The 24,054-nt window shown below is 38.6% G+C and overlaps 1 protein-coding gene across 5 annotated transcripts in view; it reads left to right on the top strand.

The window, feature by feature from the left end:
• Positions 1-24,054, top strand: part of RBMS3 (RNA binding motif single stranded interacting protein 3) — a 658,929-nt gene that overhangs the window by 196,410 nt on the left and 438,465 nt on the right. For all 5 annotated transcript variants that reach the window (XM_036266544.1, XM_036266545.1, XM_036266543.1 and 2 more), the window contains exon 3: positions 6,859-6,917. In XM_036266544.1, coding sequence (XP_036122437.1) covers positions 6,859-6,917 — 59 coding nt within the window. The remainder of the gene's footprint in view (positions 1-6,858; positions 6,918-24,054) is intronic.

Here is a 24,054-nt window from a genome sequence, read left to right on the forward strand (position 1 = left end):
GATCATAACCAGAATGGAAATGAGCTTCTTGGGGAAAAGAAAAAATGTCAGTTGAGTTGGGTCGAGGAGGATGAGGGGTAGTGACAAAGAAAACCTAGGAGGAGATTAGAACGGAGCTAAGTGACCAATGTCAGGATTGGGAATGAATAGCAACGGTACCATCACAAAACTTTTTTGGAAACCTGATTGTGCACCTCAGTACTGAAGGATACAGTGGAAACCAAGAGTATTCTCTAAAGAGCTAAATTTCACTGCTGCAAAAAGATGGCCCTCAAAACGATCACGTGTGCTTTATACTCGATGCCGTGTTTTGATATTACTATTGAGGCAACCTGTGATATCAGGATTTTCAGAATTTGAGGTTTGATGTCTTCCCTAAACAGCAAGTGTAAACTCTGCCACAAAGAGGAAGCCGTTTCCTGTTATGTGTTCAGTTGATGTGAGGCTCACAGATGTACTAGAGGGGCAGCATGTGAAGTCGTAAGCTTCTTTGCAGAATAAGTTGCTTTGGGAATGAGCTCTAACAATCATTGATGGATGTCTGGCGACACGGTTTCCAGTGAACAGTGGTCATTTTTCAGCCTTCCGGGGCAGGGATTTTCAGTGGCTGTGCTGCAAGGGCCCTGACCTCTTTTACTTTAGATTGTCAAATTTAAAAATGACAACAGCCGCCCGGTCGAGGACTGCAATATCAAGGAGAGAGTAGGGATTTTGTAACCAAGTGAGTTTAAATTTTAAGCACTACGACTTGATATTTATTTCAACTTGGGCAAGTAACTTAATATAGCTAACTTTAATTTTCTATCTTAAAAATGAGAATGACAATATCAACATTATAGGTAGTTGTAGGGATTTGGAATAAAATATCGAATGTGCTCTGTTTAGTGACTGACACGTAGCAGATGCTCAGTTCCTGGTGTGTGCATATGTGTGAGTGCACGTTCGCATGTAAATGCAGGCCAGTCATCAGCAGGTGTTTCTGAACGAGACAGGTTGTCAGGCCCATAAAAAACTATTTAAATGCCCCGCTGGTGTGGCTCAGTGGTTGAGCGTCGACCCACACACCAAGAGGTCGCCTGTTCAATTCCAGTCAGGACACATGCCCAGGTTGTGGGCCAGATCCCCAGTGAGGAGCATGCGGGAGGCGGCCAATTGATGTTCTCTCTCATCGATGTTTCTATCCCTTTCTCCTCCCCTCCTCTCTCTAAAATCAATAAAGAAAAAAATTAAAAAAGAAACTATTTAAAAATCAACAGGTTTTTATAGAAGTTTACTCTGCATAGCAAGCTCTATATTGGATATTTAATGATCAGAAAAGCATAAACCAGTGTCTAGACTCTTGAAAAATCAAAGTCTGGTTGAAAAGACAGTCTCCTGGGGGGGGGGGCAGACAGTTTTATTACATAGCAAAATAATCATCATCATCATCATCATCATCATCATCATCATCATCATAATAAATGCTAGGTGATTTTATGCAGGCTGTGAGCACAGTAGCTACTGGGATTCGGGAGAAACAGCTGGTGGACATGGCAGCGAGGATGTGGGCTTACCCTTGAAGGACCTTCATTATTTAGACAGAAAAAGGGCAGCTGGAAGACATCATTGCCACCGTCACAACCTGGCAGCCTTAGGCTCGGTGGACCTAGAAGAACTGTTTTATTTGGCCTCCCATTAGCATCTCCACATGCCAAAGAATGAACGAGCCATCTAGAAGTAGGCAAACAAACACATTTTCTAAAAGGATAATGTTTCATGCATTAAATAAATGGAATACCTTTTTCTAGTTTGCTATCAATATGGAAGGCATGTGAATAATGAGTTAGCTGGGAGTTAATTGACTGCAGAGACTCTATTTTCAGTTTCTGCCTGTATTTTTTGAATTAATATACACAGTGGGTGATTCAGCAAAAGGATTTAAAAATAAATTCTTTATAGAAAGATGCCATCAATTTGATGTCTTCATAATTCATGAAGCGTAGACCCATAATAGCTCTATTTTCTCTTTAACTTTGGAAAATAAAATATGCCATTAGTTTAAATTACGCTTGTATGTAGAATAATCATGTATATCAACAAATATAGTTGGAATCTGATGCTGTTTAAGAGAATAAATGCCAGAAAGAATTTACTATTTCTTTAATAAGTGCCATGTAAAACTTGTATTGACAAGCTAAAGTAAAAGCTTATTTATTTATTTTAATTTTTTTTTACAATTATGCGATACGTCATCTGTATATTGTATTGTGTGTTCACCACCCCAAGTCAAGTCCCATTCCATTGCCATTTATTCCCCGTTTACCTTCTTCTACCTCCCCCAGCTCCTCTTCCCTGTGGTAATTTCCATACTGTTGTGTGTTTCCTGGAGTTTTTCTTTTTTTTTTTCCTTTGCTTTAAAGAGTTGCTAGACGGCACATGGACTTACAAACTTAAAAAACTTAGTTACAAAAGATCAAAAAAATAGTGGGTAGTTACTATAGTTTGGCTACTGTTTGTAGGGTACACTTAGAGTGAAATAAACTGTTGTTTGGGACCTGGCCATGTCTGGAGCCAGCACGGACACTCGGGGTAGTGGCTGACTATGGAGATGCGGTGCACAGTTGCGTATTTTAACATCGAAAACGCATCCTAGCGATCCTGTGTTAGGTGCTTCTGCCATTGGCTGCAAGAGGTAAAAAACGCCCAGATGGGAAAACTTGGACTATAAAATGTGCTCACTTTGTGTATGTGTCTCCCCCAGGAAGTTGAAGCCCCCAAGGACTTTGCGGGTAATGTTTGATCTCTTCTAGCTGTAGGAAATGAAAGTGTAGCAAAGTGAATCTGATGTACCCGAGAGCTTCTGGGGCCAGGAGCGCAGGCACCCACACTCCAGTGTCTGTTTCCAGGCATCGTTCAGTAATTTGCTCACATGTTTTCCTAATATCAGCTTTTGCTTTCTACTCATGGGTGGCATGAAGAAAGGCTTCACGAACACTTCGGGTCTTAATCGGAACCCTAGGCCTGGGAAGACGAAGTAAGATAATTTAAGTTTAGGAATACCTTTAACCTCAGAAATATGTTTTTTCTTCAGAGTAGGTAAAAATGTATATTTAATCCATACAGTGGTTTTTACTTGAGTTTATTAGTATACTTTAACAAAACATCAGGAAGAGAGCTTTAATATAATTCTTCCCAGGGATATTATATTAGTGACTTTTGTGTCACTAAAAAAAAAAAAAAAAAAAAAAAAAAAAGCTAAACTTTATTTACCTGCATTGGTTGTTGACTTTGCATAGCATGGATAACGCAGCACCAGTCATGCAGAAGGTAGCTGTTTGAGTGAGAATACAGACATGAACTGGAGCTAGTGGCCCATTAAATACCTCCTTTTGTGGTTTGAAGCACATTCTAGCTTTGTGAAATAGTTGGCAACGCAGAATGTTTTAACTGAGCCAAGGAATGAAATTCCTGCCCCTCTAGTCAGGGCGGGGTCAAGTACTCCAAGTTGTGTTCCATTGTTTGTGACTGCGCCATGGGAAAGTCTTGCCTCGAGTATAATTAGGAATCAGGAAATCAAGAAATAGTATAGTTTATTTTTTGGTGTGTGTGTGTGTGTGTGTGTAAGCAATGTTTCCGCTTTGGTAGTATTGTAACACTTTCTGGGAAATAATTGTGTGTGTGTGTGTGTTTTTAGAAACAAGTTGCTTGCTTAGATATTCACAAATGCTTTCCAAAAGAAACTATTTCTTGGGAGGGGACTGTAAAAGTATTATAATCATTTTTTACTTAGATAACATTTAATGAAGATATCTTTGTAATATTGATACAATAGGACAATACATACACCATAGGCTGAAAGTCTCATTGTGAGGTGTTATTCCTTATAAGATATAGTAATTTTTAATTTCCTCTTTAAAAGATAGTACTAAAGTTTAATTTAGAAGGTACTTATAGAAAACAATTCAGGAGTAGCTTTAGCAACTGATTAAGAAGGATTTTTGTCTTAAGGATTTGTGAGTCTGAGGTGAGATGGTTATAAAAGCTCTAAATTATTTTTTCTTCTCTAATTTTTAGTTCTTTCATACTATATTAATGGTGCTTTGTGTGGGAAAAACGTTTCAGCAAATGTTCCCTTTCTTCTACATTTGTGTCTTCTACTCTAAGATACATATCGTTTTGCAACTATTTACTTGCCTGAATAGCCCAAATCGAGCAAACATTACTGTGGTTAATGGGTATGATTATAGGTACCAGGAACCATTGTCAACCAAAGAGACTGTTCAAATAGGATGTCATTTTGCTGGTTATTTTCCTAAAAGAGAAACTCTTGGAAAGAAATTGAGCTTTAAAAAGAGGCTGTGTATTTTTGGGGGTGAAAAGGTAAGGGGCAAGGCATTTTAGAAATGGGCTTGTAGGATGATAGCATGAGGGAGTAGACTTCAGTGGTGCTAATCCCATCCCCAAAGCTCTGACCCTGTGGGCATTTGTGTGATTGCATATGGCGAGAACACAGTTAATGAAATCTCTAACATTACAAATTAGAATATAAACTGTAAATGCAAAGTATCCTTTTTGCAAATAACTTTACCTGACAAATTTTTTAGGGGAAGATTTTGACAGTCTAAGTGGTAATATTTTACGTTGTCATTTGAGACAGAAAATCTACCCCCATTCACCTCTTCCCCATCTAGAGAATGTCAAAGACTGGACATTTTTATATAGCAGATAACAGGAACGGGGTCATTGCAGGGAGAGCTAACAGGTAATGGGCATGTATTCCATGCCAGCCACTGTTACCAGCACTTTTGGTAAACCCCATTTAATCCTCACAACAACCCTGTGAGGTGGAGACTAGTATCATCATTTTACATGTTTAAATAGATGTATATAAATTTAAATAAATAACCTCAATACATATTTAAAAATAGATTTATATTATTATAGATGATGAAATGACGCAAAGAACACATGAGATTTAAACAACCAAATATACCAGGGCTGAATCGAGATTTGCGCTGTGGCAAATTGTTGTCACAGTATATTCCTTTGACTGCTACCCTGTATCATTCTGGCACCTAATACCTGGTTTTCCAAAGGAACGGAAGTTGATGGAACTAGAAGATTTGATATATGAACCTTGCCCCTTTTACAGACATCATGACGTAATAGTTGGCACTTCACCAAATTTCAGAAGTTCATATTCAAGTTTCTGATGTAACTTTCACAAATATGCCATTTCGATCAAGGGGGTGACCTTGTAGACCCTACTTCCTGCATTTTCAGAACAGTATAGACACTTTCATCCCTAGAGATCGTTGATTTGTTAACTGCAGGGGTGGCATCGTAACGGTGCAGGAAATGAGTGGTACTAGGCATGCAAGGAGCTGAAACATCGGGGTTATTCTGGCAAAAGATGCTCAGTTCAGTACTGGGCAACTCTGTCCCAATTCTGACTGCTTTGACAAGGGGGAACTTGTAGGTGATCGGTGGGAATTATCTCGGACCTCTGCATCTGATCTCATAAAAATTCTCCTCTTTCAATTGTAACCTATTAATAGCTCAGCTACTTTTGGCATGACTTTCAAGGCTATTGGGCTGTCACATTCATAACGACACTCAATCCGTCCATTTCTAAATCCTTCGTCCATCTTTAGTTAAAACATCTAAAAAAGACAGGCAAAGGCATTTCCAACAGTGTTCCATCATCAACACTAGAATTTTAGGAAATGACCAAAATACTCCGAAGAATTATTGATACAGTCAAAGGTGATTGTAAGTGTAAAAGAAATCATTGTAAATAGGGAACTCCGTTTGCTAATACATGGAACGTTGAATATTTGTCATCAGTTTTTACGTGTAGAAACACAAAATTAAAAGAAAACTTGTCAAATATTTTGTGCCAGGGCTGAAATCTTGAACATAATGTAAGTTGTTAATAAACCTGGCACTTCAATTTGCATTATCACTTCTCCATTTGGTGATGTTGATTCAGAAGCATTCTTCATGGAACCCTAAAACAAAGAACACAATTTTAGAAAATCAGCTTCTTCAGGATGGCAACCGGCTCAAGGAAATTGAGTTTTATTCTTTCTATTACCGATATTTAAAAAACAAAGCCTAGGGTAGATGGCCTGCAAGAGATGATACAACGGTGACTATGTTTATGATGCATATAGGTATTTATGGTAGATACATTGTTGCAGGTGAAGTACCGGTGGATAATATATTGATTTATAGCACCCATTTATTGAACTTCTGTTGCCTTTGGTGGCAGGCATCGAGAATGAAAAACTCAGTCCTTTTCCTCAAGTAACTTACAGCATAATATATTTTGGTAGTAAAATAATTAACTAAATTTATTTATTTACATTTACTCTAGGAGCACTGATAGGAAATCTCAACTTTTCAATGTAACCCTCTCACATCCTGAAAGGCGAGCATTATGATTCTCACTTTTGACAAATGAAAAATGGGCTTGGAGAAGTTGAGTTGAACTGCCCAGGGCTGCACTTCTAGAGAGTGCGGAGCTGGAGGCACGCCTGCTCAGCCTGGCCCCGAGGTCCCTGCGATTTCTCCGCGTACCCACAGGGTGTGATTTCCCTCCATCCTGCTCACGCTCAGTCCCCTTTCGGCCACAGTGACAGACGGCCCGGCAGGGTTATTTTGGAAGCCTCCGCCGGTGATGACGTAGGGAAGCACCTTCTCGAGTGATAGGGGAGAACTGGAGAATAGAGATCATCCAGGTGTGAAATGGGAGATCAGAGCTTTCTTCTTGGTAGATTCCTGCTCAGATGTGTGTGCAGCCATGTTCATCGTGGTATTTTACGTGTCTTCATTGGGCTACGGTAACTTTTTTTTTTTTCTCTCTCTCTCTTTCAGGTATGGAAAAATTGTATCTACAAAGGCAATTCTTGACAAAAACACAAATCAGTGCAAAGGTATGTGTGCGGGCATCTGTAGCTTTAGCTCTGGCCTATGCTCTTCAATTGACAGTTTCCCCGAGGTGGAGCCCCGGACACCTGCGGCCCAGTGAGCACCATGCGCGTGCATGGCAAAGCCCTAGAAAAGTGCCGAGGCTTTGATGAGTTGTATTTCTGGTAGCATTGCTCATTAATTTTTTTCATTAACAAACAAAATGAAAATCACAAATCAGAACAAGTACCAAATTGCTTCAGCATAAAACTAAATTACCTCTTAACAACTTTGGTTTGTTTGATATGAATGATATCATCAGTGATGCAAATTGATTTCCTATATAAAAATGAGGAACTCTGGGGAAAAGTTTCTCATGCAAAACACATTTTAATTGATCTGTTCTTTAAAGCTTTCGCGACATTGGTTGACTAGGAATGAATTTCCTGATGGGCCTGTGTCTGAGCTTCTGCTACAAGCACCTCATTGGATCTCAGACGTGGTATCTAATTAAGGCTCTTTTTTTTTGGAGGGGGCACTATTTCTGAAGTTATTTGACTATATCTGTGGCTCATATTCCTTCATGTCTTGGAATAGAATACTTGTAAGGGTTTCATTCTATTATTTATGAAATCTATATGGTCTCTCTTACATGACTCAGTTCTTACTGGGAAATTGGAATGCTTCCTGTAACATGTTATTTGTTGTTCCTGGAATCCAGTCTTTTTTTTATAATACAGACATTAAGAAGTATGGTGGAGCGAAGATTATTCCAAACACTGCCTCTATTTCACATATAAATATAATGTGCACAGGTTTTAGGAATGGATACTTCTACACTGCAGGCGTACTCTAGCCTATATGGGTAGTGCTAGTCAGATCAATTCAGCAGTTAAAAAAAACCACTTTGTCTCTTTTATAAACTTACAAATGACTTACGTATTCAGGTACTGGGAGAGAAAAATAGTTAGACAAGGTTTCTGCCATCTACTAGTTCAGTTTCCAGTTGAAAAGGAAACCATCAATAAATACTAATACTAATAAATTATTAGGATCAGTATATCAGCCTAATAATACATGTAAGAGTGTAACAGAGGTATCTGTAAGAGGGGTGTAGGCAAAATACTGTCGATAGAAAACAGGGAGACATGTTTGGGGGGAATTCAGTTTATGAAAGCAAACTACAAAGATAGGCTTGATAAAGGTTGATGCATAGGATAATTTCAGAAGGTAATCGATCAAACTCACATATCTAGAAGAGAAAAATGCACAGGTAGGGATATTGGTAGAAAGAGGAAGGGGATCACGATTTTGGAGGCTTTAAAAAGAGATACCCCGAATATTTTGAACTTAATTCTGCATGAAGCCCTTTATAGTCTTTTCTGAGCAGACATGATATGATTCTGTGTTTTAGAAAAGTTACTTTAGCAAAGGTCAGTGAAATCAAATCACGAAAGAGAGAAACTGAGGGCAGAAAAAGAGCAACATAGATTTGAGTCCTATAGATGACGAGGAAAACGAGGGCAGTCACTCAGGCACTGTTAGGGAAATGGAAAGGGGGTGTCACCATGGATGTTTGCGAGGGTGGAACTGAATATTCCCTATAAAAGTGAAATACAAGGGTAGAAGAAAGGGATACATAAAATGAAGCCCGCGTGTTAACCTTTCATGACCGAGGAAGAAGTTTAGAGACAGTAGTAGTCGGTTTTGCAGGGAAGGCGATGAGTTATGTATGTGACATGCGTGCTGAGTTAATGGCCCTGGCACAGCATCCACGTGGGAGATGTCGAAGAGGATGGTACACGAAAGCTCAGAGCTACAGGTGGTGACTGAAATCAAAGGAATAGATAATAGCACCAAACAGGTAACTTGTGGAAGGGGATTGGCGTTGAGTCCATTAGGTTGGGCCGCTGACAGCTGGATCTTGGAGAACATGTAGACGCAAAGCTGGGGCGTGAGTAGGGGGTACTCTTTACTCTTGGCCTGCGATAAGCATATGGTATGTTAGAAGCATCACAATGCTCATTCCCTTCCTTTTAGATATGCCCAAATATTTCCTTAGTCTTTGGGTAAAATATCTATACGAGAAAACGGAGGCACCCAGTTAAGGCACTCAATACTGTTGATTGAGAGCTAATCAGAAGTGCAAATGCTTCACAGACAAGCAATACCTATGAGCCTCAGTAGATCTCATTACGCGTCTGATCATTGGAGTGCTGGGTACGAATAGATCCTTCAGAAGGCAAAGTTTTGTTCAAGGATGCAGATATCTCTCGTCACTATACAACACCGGTGATAACCACAGTATACATTGCTAACCTGAAAAACCATGCTCTTGTGTATCTGTGAGGTTTGCAGAGTGAGGGATGTAGCTGAAGTCGGTGGCTCGAGTTTCCATAAGTAATTGTTTTTAATGGATGGGTGCTGATAGGAACAAATACTCCGGTGTTGTTACCTCGAATTCTAACACTCCTATCCACATTGTCTTGCATGATTGCCTATTGGGGATGCTAGTAAAGCATGTCTCTGTTTTCATATCAACTTTCTGCATGTTTTATGTGTATATGAGTATAATTTTACAAATGCGTATGTTTTAAACAGATATGTAACTATTGGTTCACTGCTCCAGATTGTTTTTATTTGCAGTCATATGGATTTTAAAGGTAGTTTGGAGACTCCTGGTCTCAAACACAATAAGCACTAATAACTACAGAAGGAAAAAAGGACGGTGGGAAGAAAAGGAAAGAAGGAGGAAGGAAGAGGGAGGGAAGCGGGTGGGAGAGAAGGAAGGAAGGGAGGGAGGAAGAAAGACCAGAAGGAAGAAGACAGGGAGGGTGGATGAAGGGAGGAAGGGAAGACAATTATTTACTAGAAAGGCAGCAAAGGGTGACTCTGTGGGAGGGCAGAGGGCTGTTAGACCTGTTGCCTTGGGGGCGGTGTGAAGAAGGCGAGGTCATCACGTGGTCACTACACACAAATGAGAACGTCCAGCGGCCCTTTCTGGCCTCCGCGTTTGGAGCCCTGGTCGCGGCGGTGAGCTGAATCAGGACCTCCATCAAGCACACAGGGATGATCAGAGAGGTACCACTATCACTTTCACGCTTTGGGGAAAATCCAATTTTAATTATATTCTGAGTCCTATTTAGAGTATTTTCTCTCAAGAAAAAAAATGGCCCTTGAAATGATTGCAAAGAGAAACCACATCTGATTAGGAAGAGACTGCTATTACATGTACGAATAATTGCTAACAGTTGCTGATGGTGACCACGGGAGCAAGGTGCTGAGGCTGGACGAAACATATGCTACCCCAGAGGAGTTCAAGGAACTAAGACAAGGCATTGAAACAACCATCTAAATACTTATCCAAACAATCAAGGATTAAAGCAGGAGTAATATTGGAAACCGTGACTGATCCAGAAGGTCTTTGCGGAGCAATAGGAAGAATGACACCAGAGGTCCATAGGCCATGGTGAAAAAGAAGATGCATTTATTGTACACGTTTATGATGTGAGATTCTAAATGGGAGATTTTAGGTAGGACTGAAACCATGTGGAATTAGGAGCAGGAGGGACTCCCATTCACAGTTCCAGTGGCAGAAGGGATGTCAGGGAAAGAACATACAAAAACATGTGGGAGCTACAAAGGAATAGTGTCCTCAGGGTGTTGGGTAAAAGACTGAAAACATGCAGATGAAAGCAATTTGCAGTGATAGTTTATATCTCCTCGTGGAGCAAACATGATAACACTCGGGCCATCCAATGCTTGTGTCTGTGCAGCTGGTTCATCCATTGTCCTTTAGCATCATGCTCAGTCGGTAGAGCCTTTAAAGACGTCAGTATGGTGGGGATGCAGACTGGTGCAGCCACTATGGAAAACAATATGGTGTTACCTCAAAAAATTAAAAATTGAACTGTCATTTGACCCAGTGATCCCACTTCTAGGAATATATCCTAAGAAGCCTGAAACACCCATCAGAAAGAATATATGTACCCCCATGTTCATAGCAGCACTATTTACAATAGCTAAGATCTGGAAACAGCCCAAATGTCCATCAGTAGATGAATGGATAAAAAAGCTGTGGTACATATACACAATGGAGTACTACGCATCTATAAGAAAGAAAGATCTCTTATCCTTTGAGACGACATGGAGGGACCTGGAAAGTATTATCCTAAGTGAAATAAGCCAAACAGAGAAAGACAAGTATCACATGATCTCACTTATTTGTGGAATATAATGAACATAACAGTCTGAGGAATGGGGTAGTCCCAGAGATGTGGAAGTGGGGTACAGACTGACAATCCCCAGAAGTGGGGGTGGTGGGGTAGAGATAAACCACAGAACTTATATGCATGTATGCATGAACAATGGACAGGGTCAACAAAGCTGGGGACAGGGTGGGGAGGGAGGAGAAGGGTGGAAAAGGGAGAAACATCTGTAACAAAAAATTAATTAATTAAAAAAATAAAAATGTCAGTATGGAGAGAGCAATAAAGGACATACTATATTGTTATTAGTAATCCTTCTGAGAATGTTGTCCCAGGTATTTTATTTAAACATATTGTTTTAGGTGTGTGTAAATGCACACTCTTCATCCACTTTTATTCTCTATATTGGAACAAATACAGGAAATGTCCCGAACTAGCTAATGGAGCACATAAAACTATTATATAGCCATCACGATGATAGTCAAGAGGATTAAACTATGTCCGCTATGAAAATGTTTATTATGGGAAGTTAAATAACTAGAGAAGATGGTAAAATAATGTGTGCAATAAATATGGACCTATGGAGATATTTGAGAGTCGTTATTGCTTATGGTTATGTCTGTGGTGGAGCCAGACTGTCTGGTTAGAACATTGCCTTTCCACCTGGTAGAGGTGTGACCTGTGCCAAGTTACTCAGCGTCATCGAGTGCCTCAGTTTCTCCATCTGTGAAGTGATCATATATAGGAGTGATATTGATATAAATCAATATAAATGAATAATATTAATGAATAAATGAGTTACTACATGGATGATGCCCAACAATACCTCATGTGGTTATTGTATAAAATACTGGCAATATTAAGCAAAACAAGAATGTTTATTTTGAAGAGGTGGGAATATGGATGATAGATTATTATTAATGTTATATTTCTCCGAATCTGTTATGTTGTCTTTTCAGGAAGAAGAAGAAAAAAATAGCAAAATAGTCCTTGGAATAATTGAGCTAGTTTCAACCGTGTTTATATTTTGGTCATTCTTTCTATGACATCTGAGTGTCTTTGTTCAATAACATTAGATGAAAACAGCAATGAATTAGGAGAAAATTTTACCTTTGATTCTTTAATTAATAGCCAGAAGTTGAGTTAGTCTTGACTTTTGCTTTTTTAAGGAAAGAGTGGAAAGGATCTGTGAGGTGACTTAAAAAAAAAAAAATTACTGAGATCGTTGAGCCTGTAATTAGAGAACACAAATTGGATTTAGTCTTTTCCTAGACACTTGCTTCTGAATCATTTGCAACTTTGCCTCCAGACGAAGACTTTGCAATCAAAACCGAATATTACGAAGACAGGATTTATTAATTTTGTTTCCAAAGAAATGGTATGAATTCAATTTTTCATAAACTGTTGAACATGTGGCATAGTATATGCACTGGTCTCCTTAGAGATGAAAGGGAAAAGCATCAACGTTAACCTTGCTATATTAATCGAAATTCTAGACTCTTACTCTAGCTTAGCATCTAAAAGAAAGGATTTTTGTTCTGTCTTGCATCCCACCCACATCTATTATTTCTAATTTAGCATATTAAATATTTTAGAGAGTTCTAGTATTAATATTATTCTATGTTAGCTTTGAGAAATCTTTGTAATAAAGGGAAAAAATGTACTTAGAACATGTTTTAGAAGTTACACAACTGCACATTTTTCCTTATAAAATTGTTTTATATCTGGCCAGTGTGGCTCAGTGGTTGAGCATCCACCCATGCCCTAAGAGGTCAGCAGTTTGATTCCTGGTCAGGGCACAAATTTGGGGCATGCAGGAGGGGGCCAGTCGATGTTCTCTCTCATCGATGCTTCTCTCTCTCTCTCTCTCTCTCTCTCTCTCTTCCTCTCTCTCTAAAATCAATAAAGGAAATACATAAAAGTGTTTTATAGTTATATACAGGTTGTGGCCAAAGTAGAGTTACCATTATGAGTATGGGAAGCACAGAGTTTATTTTTGTATGAACAACTGTAAACCTACTTTTGCCCCACCCTGTATTTACTCAGTATTTGCTTGTGATCACTGTTAATACACATATTAGGCAAAAGTAAAACTAGCCACAAAGATTAACCATAATGTGTAGCCTTGCTGTTTTAAACATATATTTATATTTGACTGCACTTAATACTATAACCTACCTGTTTAACTCTTTTTCAGAAATTATTTTATTGGAAAAAATTTTAAATAATTTTTATGAAGTGTAATATAACAAATGAAATGGTAGAGTTATATTGCTTTTACCCATAATCTGAAGATTAGTTTTAACTAATCTATGCCTTATAACTTAAATTCTTTTGTCCAGATATTCTTCTCCTGTCTTTCAATTCCTTGTTTTTAAAATCGAACTTACATTGCCCTGGCCGGTTTGGCTCTGTGGTTAGATCGTCAGCCTGCAGACCAATGAGTTGCAGGTTTGATTCCTGGTCAAGGGCGTGTACCTCGGTTGTGGTTCGTCCCCGGCTCTGGTCAGGTCACGCGGGCGGCAACCAGTCGATGTGGCTCTATCACATCGATGTTTCTCTGTCTCTCTCTCTCTCCTCCCTCCCACTCTAGCTGATGATAAAAAAATAAAAAATTAAATCAGACTTATATTAATATACATAAAATGCTCTCTCTTCATACCTCTACTAGCTTATGTCAACTATTTCTTCTAAAATTCACCTTCTCAAGAAGTCCTCAGTAGACTCTTCCTATCCTATCCTAACACTACCTCCTTTGAGCATCATCTGGGAGCAAATACTCAATGCTACCTTATCTCTCAAGCAGCTGTGATTAGTTTGCATCCTGCATCTAGCTTATTAACTACTCAGGATTCTGGTGGGAGAATCTATTGACCAGGTTTGGAGGAAACATGATGGTTCAGAGTGGTTACTTAGATTCCAGAGGCCTTTCTTTCTCTCTGGGATCCTTTGATGTCACATCAATAGAAAGAACAGACAGGGCTGGGTATGTCTTCTAGGTCTGTAAAAACACTGAGGCTACCAAAGGCATCCACATACACATGTTTCCCAGAGTCATTTTTTAAAAGTAAACATTCGTAACTGAGAATATTTATTTATCAGTGTAGAATTATTATTTTTACTGCTTTGAAGTTATCTGTTTTTACTTCTCTGTGATTTTATAAATATATGGGAAATTGTACATAGCACTACATATTTTATTTTATTTTTAAATTTATCTTTATTGTTGAAAGTAGTACAGATGTTTCTGCTTTTTTTCCCCCACTGGGTCCCTCCACCCTGCTCCCCCGCCCCCTGCCTTCACCACACTATTGTCTGTGTCCATTGGTTGTGCATGTATGCATATAAGTGAAATGGGCAAATATAATATGGGTGTGTTCAGTTTATTACAATTTAAGTAAACTTGCAATAACATAATAATATCTTTTCAAACATAGCATTTCAAAAAATATAGATTTTTTTTTTAAACTCCACTTAGTTCTTCAAGAATTTTCCAATTAAAGTCTATGCCAACAAATTTCCCAAATAATCTAAGTTTTCTTGGACAAATTGCAAAGCATCTCTAAACATCTGTTTTCTCAGCTGTCAAATGAAGTTATCTATACCCATGATTAAAAAGGTATTTTCAAAAGTACAAGGAATGTGTTTGTCACATACATTAGGTGAATTTTTCTATGGCTGTGGACTTGGGTTACTTCTTATAGGAACTGTATTGTCTAGAGTTCCTACATATCTTATATAATTTAATGCAGTCCTGAGTACATATTACGTGATCAAGGAATGTGTATTTTATGAATTGGCAAGTGTTTAATGAGACTAGCTTTGTTGCTAGCAAAAAGTGTAAGTACTTAAAGAATGTTCCTTTCACACATTTTGTTATGGGCTATACAAGAGCCCTCAGGATTTTTTCAGGACCTATAAACCTGATGTCTTTGAGGAAACACACATTCCGTCACAGTAGCAGGTGGTAGAATTCATTGGAATGGACTTGCAAAGGTTCTGCAAATGTAATGCTTTTTGATCACCCTTTGTTATACGATTTACTCTGTTGTTTTATAAGTTCAAAGATAAAAAGAAAACAAAAAAACCTAAAGATGTTTTGCTTCCTTGTGTTTGAAACCACAGTAAAAGCCTATGTTGTTTAAGATCTGGTGAACTGTCATTCGATGTGATGGCTGCCATCGTTCTTATTGATTTGTTGGTTATTCATTTTTTTTTTGTATTAAAATAGCTCTTTTCTTCTTCAGTGAAGAAATTCGAACTTCAGAGTATGAAAGAGAGAGAAAATAGAAGCCTCGTGAACATGGCTAAAAACAAAACAAAACAAAATCCCAATCCCAAAACTATAAAAACCTAAATGGAATTTATTTGAAGGATGAATGTATCATTTGTTACGGTTCTGCAAGTGGCTATAAGTGGTGTCAAATGTCTCTTTTGCTGTAAAATACTGGTGACATAAAGTCCCTCTTTCATACGCTCTTTTTAAAAACTGGCGTGGTTTTCTCCCTGTTGTGGAATAAGAGAAACTTGCAAGGTTTGCATTTATTTTGTACTATTTCTGTTAAGAAAATGGAAGTTTATTTAAATTACTAGGCATCAAGATAGACCTACTGATCCTTTTGCTCTGAGTTGGAGGAAATCTGTATTCATGAAGTATCTTTGAAACTCCTCTATGCCACTTTTAAAGATACAATTTCTCTCTCTCTTTTTTTAAAATTTAAGTATAGTTGGTATACAATGTTATATTAGTTTCAGGTATACAATATAATGAGTCTACATTTATATACCTTACAATGCAATCACCTCACTAGGTTATCTGTGACTGCGAAAACTTATCACAATATCATTTTAATAATCTAGTTACAAAACAACAAACATTATATGATTCTACTTATATGAGGTACCTAGAGTAGTCAGGTTCATACAGACAAAAGGCAGAATGGTGTTTGCCAGGGTCTGGGCATTTTGGGGAAAGGGGTAGTTAGTGTTTAATGGACACAGAGTTTCAGTCTGAGAAGACAAAGAAGTTCTGGAGATGGATGGTGTTAATGGTTGTACAATAGTGTGCATATATTTAATGCCACTGAACTATCCACTTGAAAATTGTTAGAATGATATATTGTGTTATTTTATCACAATAAAAAAGCAAACCAACAAGCTCACCAAAAAAGTGTAATAATAATAAAAATAAAGATGCAGTGCCTCTCCGGAAGAAATAAGAAGCGTAAGCTGCAGATATCGCAGCTGTCCCTGTTCTCAGGGCTTGGCGTGGGAAAACAGGAGCTGAAACTGAAGATTTTAGGTAAGCAACTGCTAACGAAAACATGAGGCACTGGACTGGAGGGGGGCGTGGAAAATAAACACATCTGATATCGTTCTAAGGGAAATCGAGTGGCAACATCCCATGAGAAATATACTATAAGGCATCTTGGAATTTATGTCTAGGCCACCATTGTTTCCATAGATAATTAAAATGAAAACTGTAGCCTTTTACTGAAGGAATGACTGAAAGAAACAAATTTATTTTCTGAAAAAGGGAATCATGAGCTAGAATTTAGAGGCTCATGAGAAAACCGCACTATAGTTAAAAAGGTTCTCAGGGGTTCTCCTGGGATAGTTTTGATTTCAAGGGTTAAAGTTCAGAAAATTTCTAATTTCATATATAAGATATAAAGAAATTAGAGAAACAGGTGATGAAATTGAGAATGATTTGATTAGAGGAAAAGTTTTTGACATTTTAATTACTAAATTAAGATTATATGTATTTAATGTGTACACAATGATGATTTGACATACATATACATAGTAAATAATTACTATAGTCAAACTGATATCATCACATAGGTACCACTTTTGTATATGTAATGAGAGCACCTGAAATCTACTCTTAAAAAATTTCCAGTATTCAATGCTGTATTATTAACTAATTTTTATGCTGTGTATTAGATTTCTAAACATATTCATCTTACACAGATAGCAACTTTGTACCTTTAAATCAATATCTACCTATTTCCCCAGCTTTTTGCCTGTGACAACCACCTTTGTACTCTCTGCTCTTATATATTTGACATATTTATGTTGCACATGTAAGTGATATCATGCAATTTTTTTCTTTCTGTGTCTGACTTATTTGACTTAGCACATTGTCCTCCAGATTCATCTGTGTTCTTACCCATGGCAGGGATTTTTTTCAGGCTGAACAATAGTCGTGTGTGTGTGTGTGTGTGTGTGTGTGTTTATCACAATTACTTTATCCATTTACCCACAGATGGACGCTTGTGTCAGGGCTATTGTGAATAATGCTGCAATGAACATTGGTGTGCAAGTATATCTCTTTGAGATACTGGTTTCATTTCCTTTAGAGAAACACCCAGAAGATGTATTACTGATCATAAAATAGTTTTATTTTCAGTTTTTTATGAGCTTTCATATTGTTTTTCATAATGGCTGTACCAAATTACATGCCCACTAACAGTGTAAAGTAGGGTTTCCTTCTCTCCACATCCTCACCAGCAATTATCGTTTTGTTTTTTTCTTGTGTGTGTGTATGTGTGTGTGTGTTTAATAGCCATCCTAAAAGGGACAAGGTGATATTTCACGCATCTTTTAATATACCTGTTAGCCATTTACACGTCTTTTTTGAAAAATATCTATTCAGGTCCTTTGCCCATTTCTTAATAGGGTTGTTTGGGTTTTTTGTTTGTTTGTTTGTTTTTAACTATTGAATTGTATGAGTTTCTTATGTATTTGGAATATTAACCCTTTATCAGATATATCATTTTCAGATATTTTTTTTTTACTAAAGAAAAACTTAGTAAGCCAATATTCATATATATAAGTAGAATTTCCCCAATCTATCTTAATTTCTAACCATTGTTTTAAAACAAATGAAAGTAACCCCAAGTGAAATATAGACACATATATAGCTTTTATTATATATAAATGTATTTATTGATATATTTATTATACATATATAATTACATGTTTATATCAATGTGTGTGTATGTGTGTGTGTGTGTGTGTAACAGGGGCAAAATATTTATGAGATAATTATATTATACATGTGTTTTTAAATAAAATGATTTGAAATAAAATCCCCATAGCTCTTTGTAACTAAGTCTCTGCTTTGTTACATAAACCGGAGAAGTACTGGAGAGGTTGTTCTGCCTTAGATAGTGGTCAAGGCCTTTGGGGTTTTCTTCTATGCAGAGAGAATGTAAGACAAGTAATAATGAGTTAAAACTGTATATATAACTATCAAATAAAAGCACACGTTTGTATGTTTGAGATCTGTGTGAAAAGTTAGCATTGCTACTTTGCATCATTGGATTTTGACCTATTATATCCTAGTAATATGGACTATGTTATAACTACATACATTCTATTGTGTTGTCCAATTTAGCCTATCATTTCTCTCTGTGTGTCTTTCAAAATTTGCTGGTGGAGATCCAATTCTGTAACTCTGTTTCTTGTTAGAAAAATTTTTTTAAAAATTATATGTATTGTTGTCCAGCCGGTGTGGCTCAGTGGTTGAGTATTGACCCATGCACCAAGAGGTCACTGGTTCAATTCCCAATCAGGGCACATGCCCAGGTTGTGGGCCCAATCCCTAGTGGGGGCATGCAGGAGGTGGCCAATCGATGTTCTCTCTCATCGATGTTTCTATCTCTCCATTTCCCTTCCTCTCTCTCTAAAATCAATACAGAAAAAATATATATGTAGTGTTGTTTCCAGGTACACCTGTTCCATTCTGTAAGAACTTCTGTGAACAATTAAAAGTCAGCATGGCCTGGCCGGTGACTCAGTTGGTTGAGAGTTGACCCATGCACCAAGAGGTCGTTGGTTGATTCCTGGTCAGGGCACATGCTCGGGTTTTGGGCTAGATCCCCAGTAGGGGGTGTGCCAGAGACAGCCGACTGATGTTTCTCTTTCACTGATGTTTCTATCTCTCCCTCTCCCTTCCTCTCTCAAAAAAAAAAAAAATCAATAGAGACATAAAATGAAAAAAAAAAAACTCAGCATGGTACATGAGCTAGTGAAAACATCAAACATGATACAAACCAGAGAATAGTTTATCTGTCTTGGGAAGACGTCTAGTACCTCTGGGAGCCCAGTCTTTGTAACACCAAGTCCTGTCAGACTTCCACCAAACATTTTATCTTGCGTTTCCATCTGAATTTGCTGAAGCAAAGAAAGTAAACTCTTTAACCTACTTGCAACCAACCTATCAGCCAGTGAACCAAAAAATTAAATTAAGATAATAATAAGGAAGTGAACCCCAACACAGGAGTCAGCAATGGGATCTTTGGTCTGTTTGCCTAGGACAGAAGAAGACCCAGCAGTCTGAGCTGGGGAACGAGTAGGCAAGGAGCTGTCGAGCCTCAGAAATATGGTAGGCGGTGGCTAGGGAGGCAGCACATTTATCTGTACTGTTAGGCTGTGCAACTCAGCCCTGTTCAAATAGTTGTTCAGCCTACGAGCCTCTAGCTGTCTCTCAGAACATCCCTGTAATTCATCAAAAGGGCAAATTTGTCTAGTAAAGGAAACGTTTGGCTGCAGCCCTGCTTAAACCAGTTTGGATGTGAATGTTTTCGAGAGGAGCCTAAACCACTCTATTTTCTTAAAACCAGCCCACTTTACCTGTGTACCTGCTTGGCCCCTAAAGGCATACATATCTTCAACTTCCAATCGTCTGTACCACTGTTCCGTGCATATCAGCCAACTTCAGGATTTACTATCCCCATTTTACTGATGAGAAAGCAAACCTGGAGATGCTGAGTAACGTCTCGAGCATCGTGCGGGCATTATTCACATACAAATCGGAGTCTGCCAAAGCCTATCTGTGCATAATTCACTCTTCCTCGTTCAAAAATCCCCATGCGTGAGACCAGCGGTGAATGACCCTGGATGTTACTAACGCCAAGCAGGTATAAGTGCAATGTTTTTTTTGTTTTGTTTTGTTTTTTTATCCTCACCCGAGGATATTTTTCCATATTTTGTACAGATAGAGTGGGAGGGAGAGAGAGGAAGGAGAGAGAGAGAGAAACATCGACGTGAAGGGACACATCGAGTGGCTGCCACCCACACGACCAACCAGGGCCGGGGACAAACTGCAACCGAAGTACGTGCCCTTAGCGGGAACCGAACCCGGGTCTCTCCGGACCGCAGGCCGACGCTCTAACCGCTGAGCCAAACTGGCCAGGGCGCAATGTTTTGAGTTTGTGTAAAGGTGGACAGTTTGAGAGAAACATGCAGTGGTTTTTGCCCACCCACTATAAATAGTACCGATCTGGCAGTCAGTTCCATTTTGTCTTTTCTTTTTATTCATTATTATTATTATGTTTTGATTTTGTGCCCAGTTGAATTCTCCATTGGCTGGAGGATTTATTAATTAGTTTATTTTTGTTACAGATGTTTCTCCTTTTCCCCCCATTGATACCCTCCTCCCCATCCCTCCCACCCCATCCCCGGCATTGTTGTTTATGTCCATGGTTACAAATACATGCATATAAGTTCTGTGGTTTATCTCAACCCCCCCCTCCCCCCACCTCATCTTCTGAGCTTTGTCAGTCTGTATCCGCTTTCTCATTTAATAGAGATGTAAAAGAACATGCAGATCGTGCCTTGAAAGTTGGGGCACCCTTTGAAAATATTTTGTTTGTTTTGTTTTATTCAGAGTAATTTTCTTTATATATGTGTGTGTGTGTGTGTGTGTGTTAAGAATGGTTTTCTGTTAACTATAGTTTTACACTGAAGTTAGATTGACAGATGTCTAGCCTTCTAGATGTTTTAGCTGTAACGTGAGCATCAGCTTCATCGATTTTATGAGCAAATATCCCAGAACTGTGGAGGGTGGCAGACAGAGAGAGTGCAGTGGACGGTTTCTCTTAGCTCAGGATTCAGAATGAGGCGCGTGCTTTCTTCAAAGGTCTGTGTGGTCGCGTTTCATAACAAAAGCTCACTTTTGTCTTATTCAGTTTGGATTGGCTTGCCTGCCTGGCTGCTCCTGGGAATAAGGTTAAGATCTCTGAAGAGGCTGCTCTATCCCAATTACTCACCCAGGCTCCCTTCCCTTCTCTAGTGCAAAGCGTTTTGGGGTCATTATCTCCTTGATGGATGAACCCAGGAATAAAAAACTATTTTCTATTTGGATTCTGTAGCTATGATCAAGTTTCAACAAAAGAAAAGACTTTCAGTGTTTAGAGTTTATCCATGAACCAGTTCTTATGGAAAAACACCCAAATGCTTGCTAGGATCTGTTGTTATTTTCTTTCCTTTTCAATCTGTTTCTTTCTCAAATGTCTTACTGTTGTTTCAAGTTGCCGTCAGATCTCTAACTCTGACTGCAGGCTCTCATTTTCTTGTGTTTTAAAGAAACCTTGAACATCTTTGTTTAGTTTTTTGTCAACAGGTCTTTTCCACAGACACATGTTTTACTACCTCAACTTCCCTGTAGAATCCCCTGCCCAAGTTTGAGTCTGAAGTTTCATAATGTGTGGATTGTATCTCCATGCCTTTCTTGGCTGGTCTGTGAGAGAGATGTGTCTCAGGCCTGATGTTCTACTTCCAGATGCTGATCTTATAACTAGATCCTACTTGTTGGGACTGTTGAGGGATCATTTTACTTCTCCAAAATAATCCTTGACATTTAGTCTGTTTCCATGGATGGGTTTTTGTAGGAAGTACCATAATAGCAAGGCCTCTATCGCATATTTGTATCCCAAATTAACTCTCTCCGAGGTAGAGCATGGGTACGTGTTGTCCATAGGCAGCTATGAAGTCACTAGGCATTGGGAACTGTAACATTCTGTCTCATGGCATCTATATTCCTCCAGAGTTAGCCTTGACATTGCCGGAGTTCCTTGAATTTTTTGGACAAATAATGGGGGGGGGCGGTGTCAAGACACTTTCATTTGGCTTTAATTCAACGGTTAACGCATTACCTGAAGCTCTGTGCTGCAACTGGTTTCATTCAGGCTTTGTTCTCTAAACAATTTGTAGATGGTTGTTCAGAATCCCCAGCCATCATTAGCTAACTGCAAACATGTGGAAACACAGCGGCTGTGACCTTGAGATCCACTCCAGAGCTGCCAACTTGGTCTGGAAGTTTAGAGAGGAAATGCTTCTCTCTCTAGCCAGGATCTGGGACTGGTGTTTTGCCCAGGTAACACACACGTCTGCGCTGTCCTGGACAGCAGGGGGAAAGTTGACCTCCTGGGTAACATGTGCGTCACTAGAACTTGACTGTGTCCCTGGCCCAGGGAGCAGCAGCTAAAGTGAGCTCTTAGGATTTTTTTTTTTTAAGACATAAAACATGAACCTAAATAAAGTGCAAATTATTGATAATTGATTAAATTATTGATACTTGATCGGTAAAAATTCAACAAAAATTTTAATTTAGAGGGACAGTGGAGATGCCTATTTGTCAGCTCTATTTAAAAGAAATGGTGATGGGCCCTGGCTGGTTTGGCTCAGCGGTTGGAGCGTCGGCCTGTGGTACAGAGAGACCCGGGTTTGGTTCCCGCTAAGGGCACGTGCTTCGGTTGCAGTTTGTCCCCGGCTCTGGTTGGTCGTGCGGGTGGCGGCCACTCGATGTGTCCCTTCACATTGATGTTTCTCTCTCTCTCTCTCTTCCTCTCTCTCCCTCCCGCTCTATCTGGGCAAAAAATGGAAAGATGTTCTTGGGTGAGGATAAAAAAAAAAAAAAGAAATGGTGATGGAAAAAAATTTAATTTAATTAAATTTTAAAAAATGAAAGAAAAGCAACATAAAGAAAGAAAGAAAAGCAAAAGTGGTTTTTTTATGACCACATACTAAGAGTTACTAAGCTTTCTAACCCCTTGAGCAAGTAAACCCAATCATGTCATTTCTTCTAAAGAAATAATATTTTAGGTGTGGAAAATCTAGACACGTGAATGTAATTTTTGCATTGTATTACTGCTGAAATCTCCAAAATAACATATATATGCAAGAAAGAGAAGTGACTTAACGCCAGTTAAAGCAAAGGAGTACTTTACAACCACTTAAAAAGTAATTGTTAAGACTCTGAGGTAGTGTGGAAAACTAACTACAGTGCAAAAAAGAAAAATAGAAAAATCTATGTATGCTCTGATAATGACTAGTTCAAAACAGGATTTATGATGACCGCTGAAGATATTTTTGCTTGGTAGGTATCCTAATTGGCTCACATTTATGTCTTCTCCTTTGGACAACAAATTCTTTGAATAAGGGACCCTATTTTACTATATCTGCAAAACTGAGACTTAGCACATAACAAGGGCTAATAAGGATTTCTCAGTTAATTCATTAAAAGATAACAAATATCTCGAAAAACAACAATAATGAGTAATGTGAAAATAATTTAACAGTATTGAAATGCATCAAGGGGGAAAACATTTATTTATTCAGTAATGAGACAGTTTAAGGATGAATGTTTTCATTAAAATTCAACTACACGTGTAAATCTTTGGGTTTCTGTCGTTTGGAATGAGATGTCAAAAGTGAGAGACTTCTAACTACTTATTATGGAATACAGTGATACCTCGGTTCTCGAACGCCTCGGTTTTCGACCAAATCAGGATTCGAGAAACTGTTGTCTCGGAATCCGAACAAATATTTGGAACTCGAACTTCCGAGATGAGCCGAGTTGAGCCGAATGGCGTTCATTCGGCCCAGCGCGCCTTGCTTGTGTCATCAGTGTGAGTGCAGAGAGAGAGTCACGCTTTGTGGAGTCCGCTTTCCTATTGGGTTTCATTGCTTCGGTTCTCGAACAATTCGGTTCTCGACCGTCCTCCTGGAACGAATTATGTTCGAGAACCGAGGTATCACTGTATAAGGCCTTTCATGATCTGGACTGTCCCATCTCTAACAACAGGGCAACTACACTTTTGTACAATGTGAGCCCTACACAACTGAGACTGAAGGAATATTCACACTGTAGTCCAGGTGAAAACCA

This window comes from Molossus molossus, unplaced genomic scaffold, assembly GCF_014108415.1.
Source record: "Molossus molossus isolate mMolMol1 unplaced genomic scaffold, mMolMol1.p scaffold_m16_p_18, whole genome shotgun sequence".
Taxonomy (NCBI): domain Eukaryota; kingdom Metazoa; phylum Chordata; class Mammalia; order Chiroptera; family Molossidae; genus Molossus; species Molossus molossus.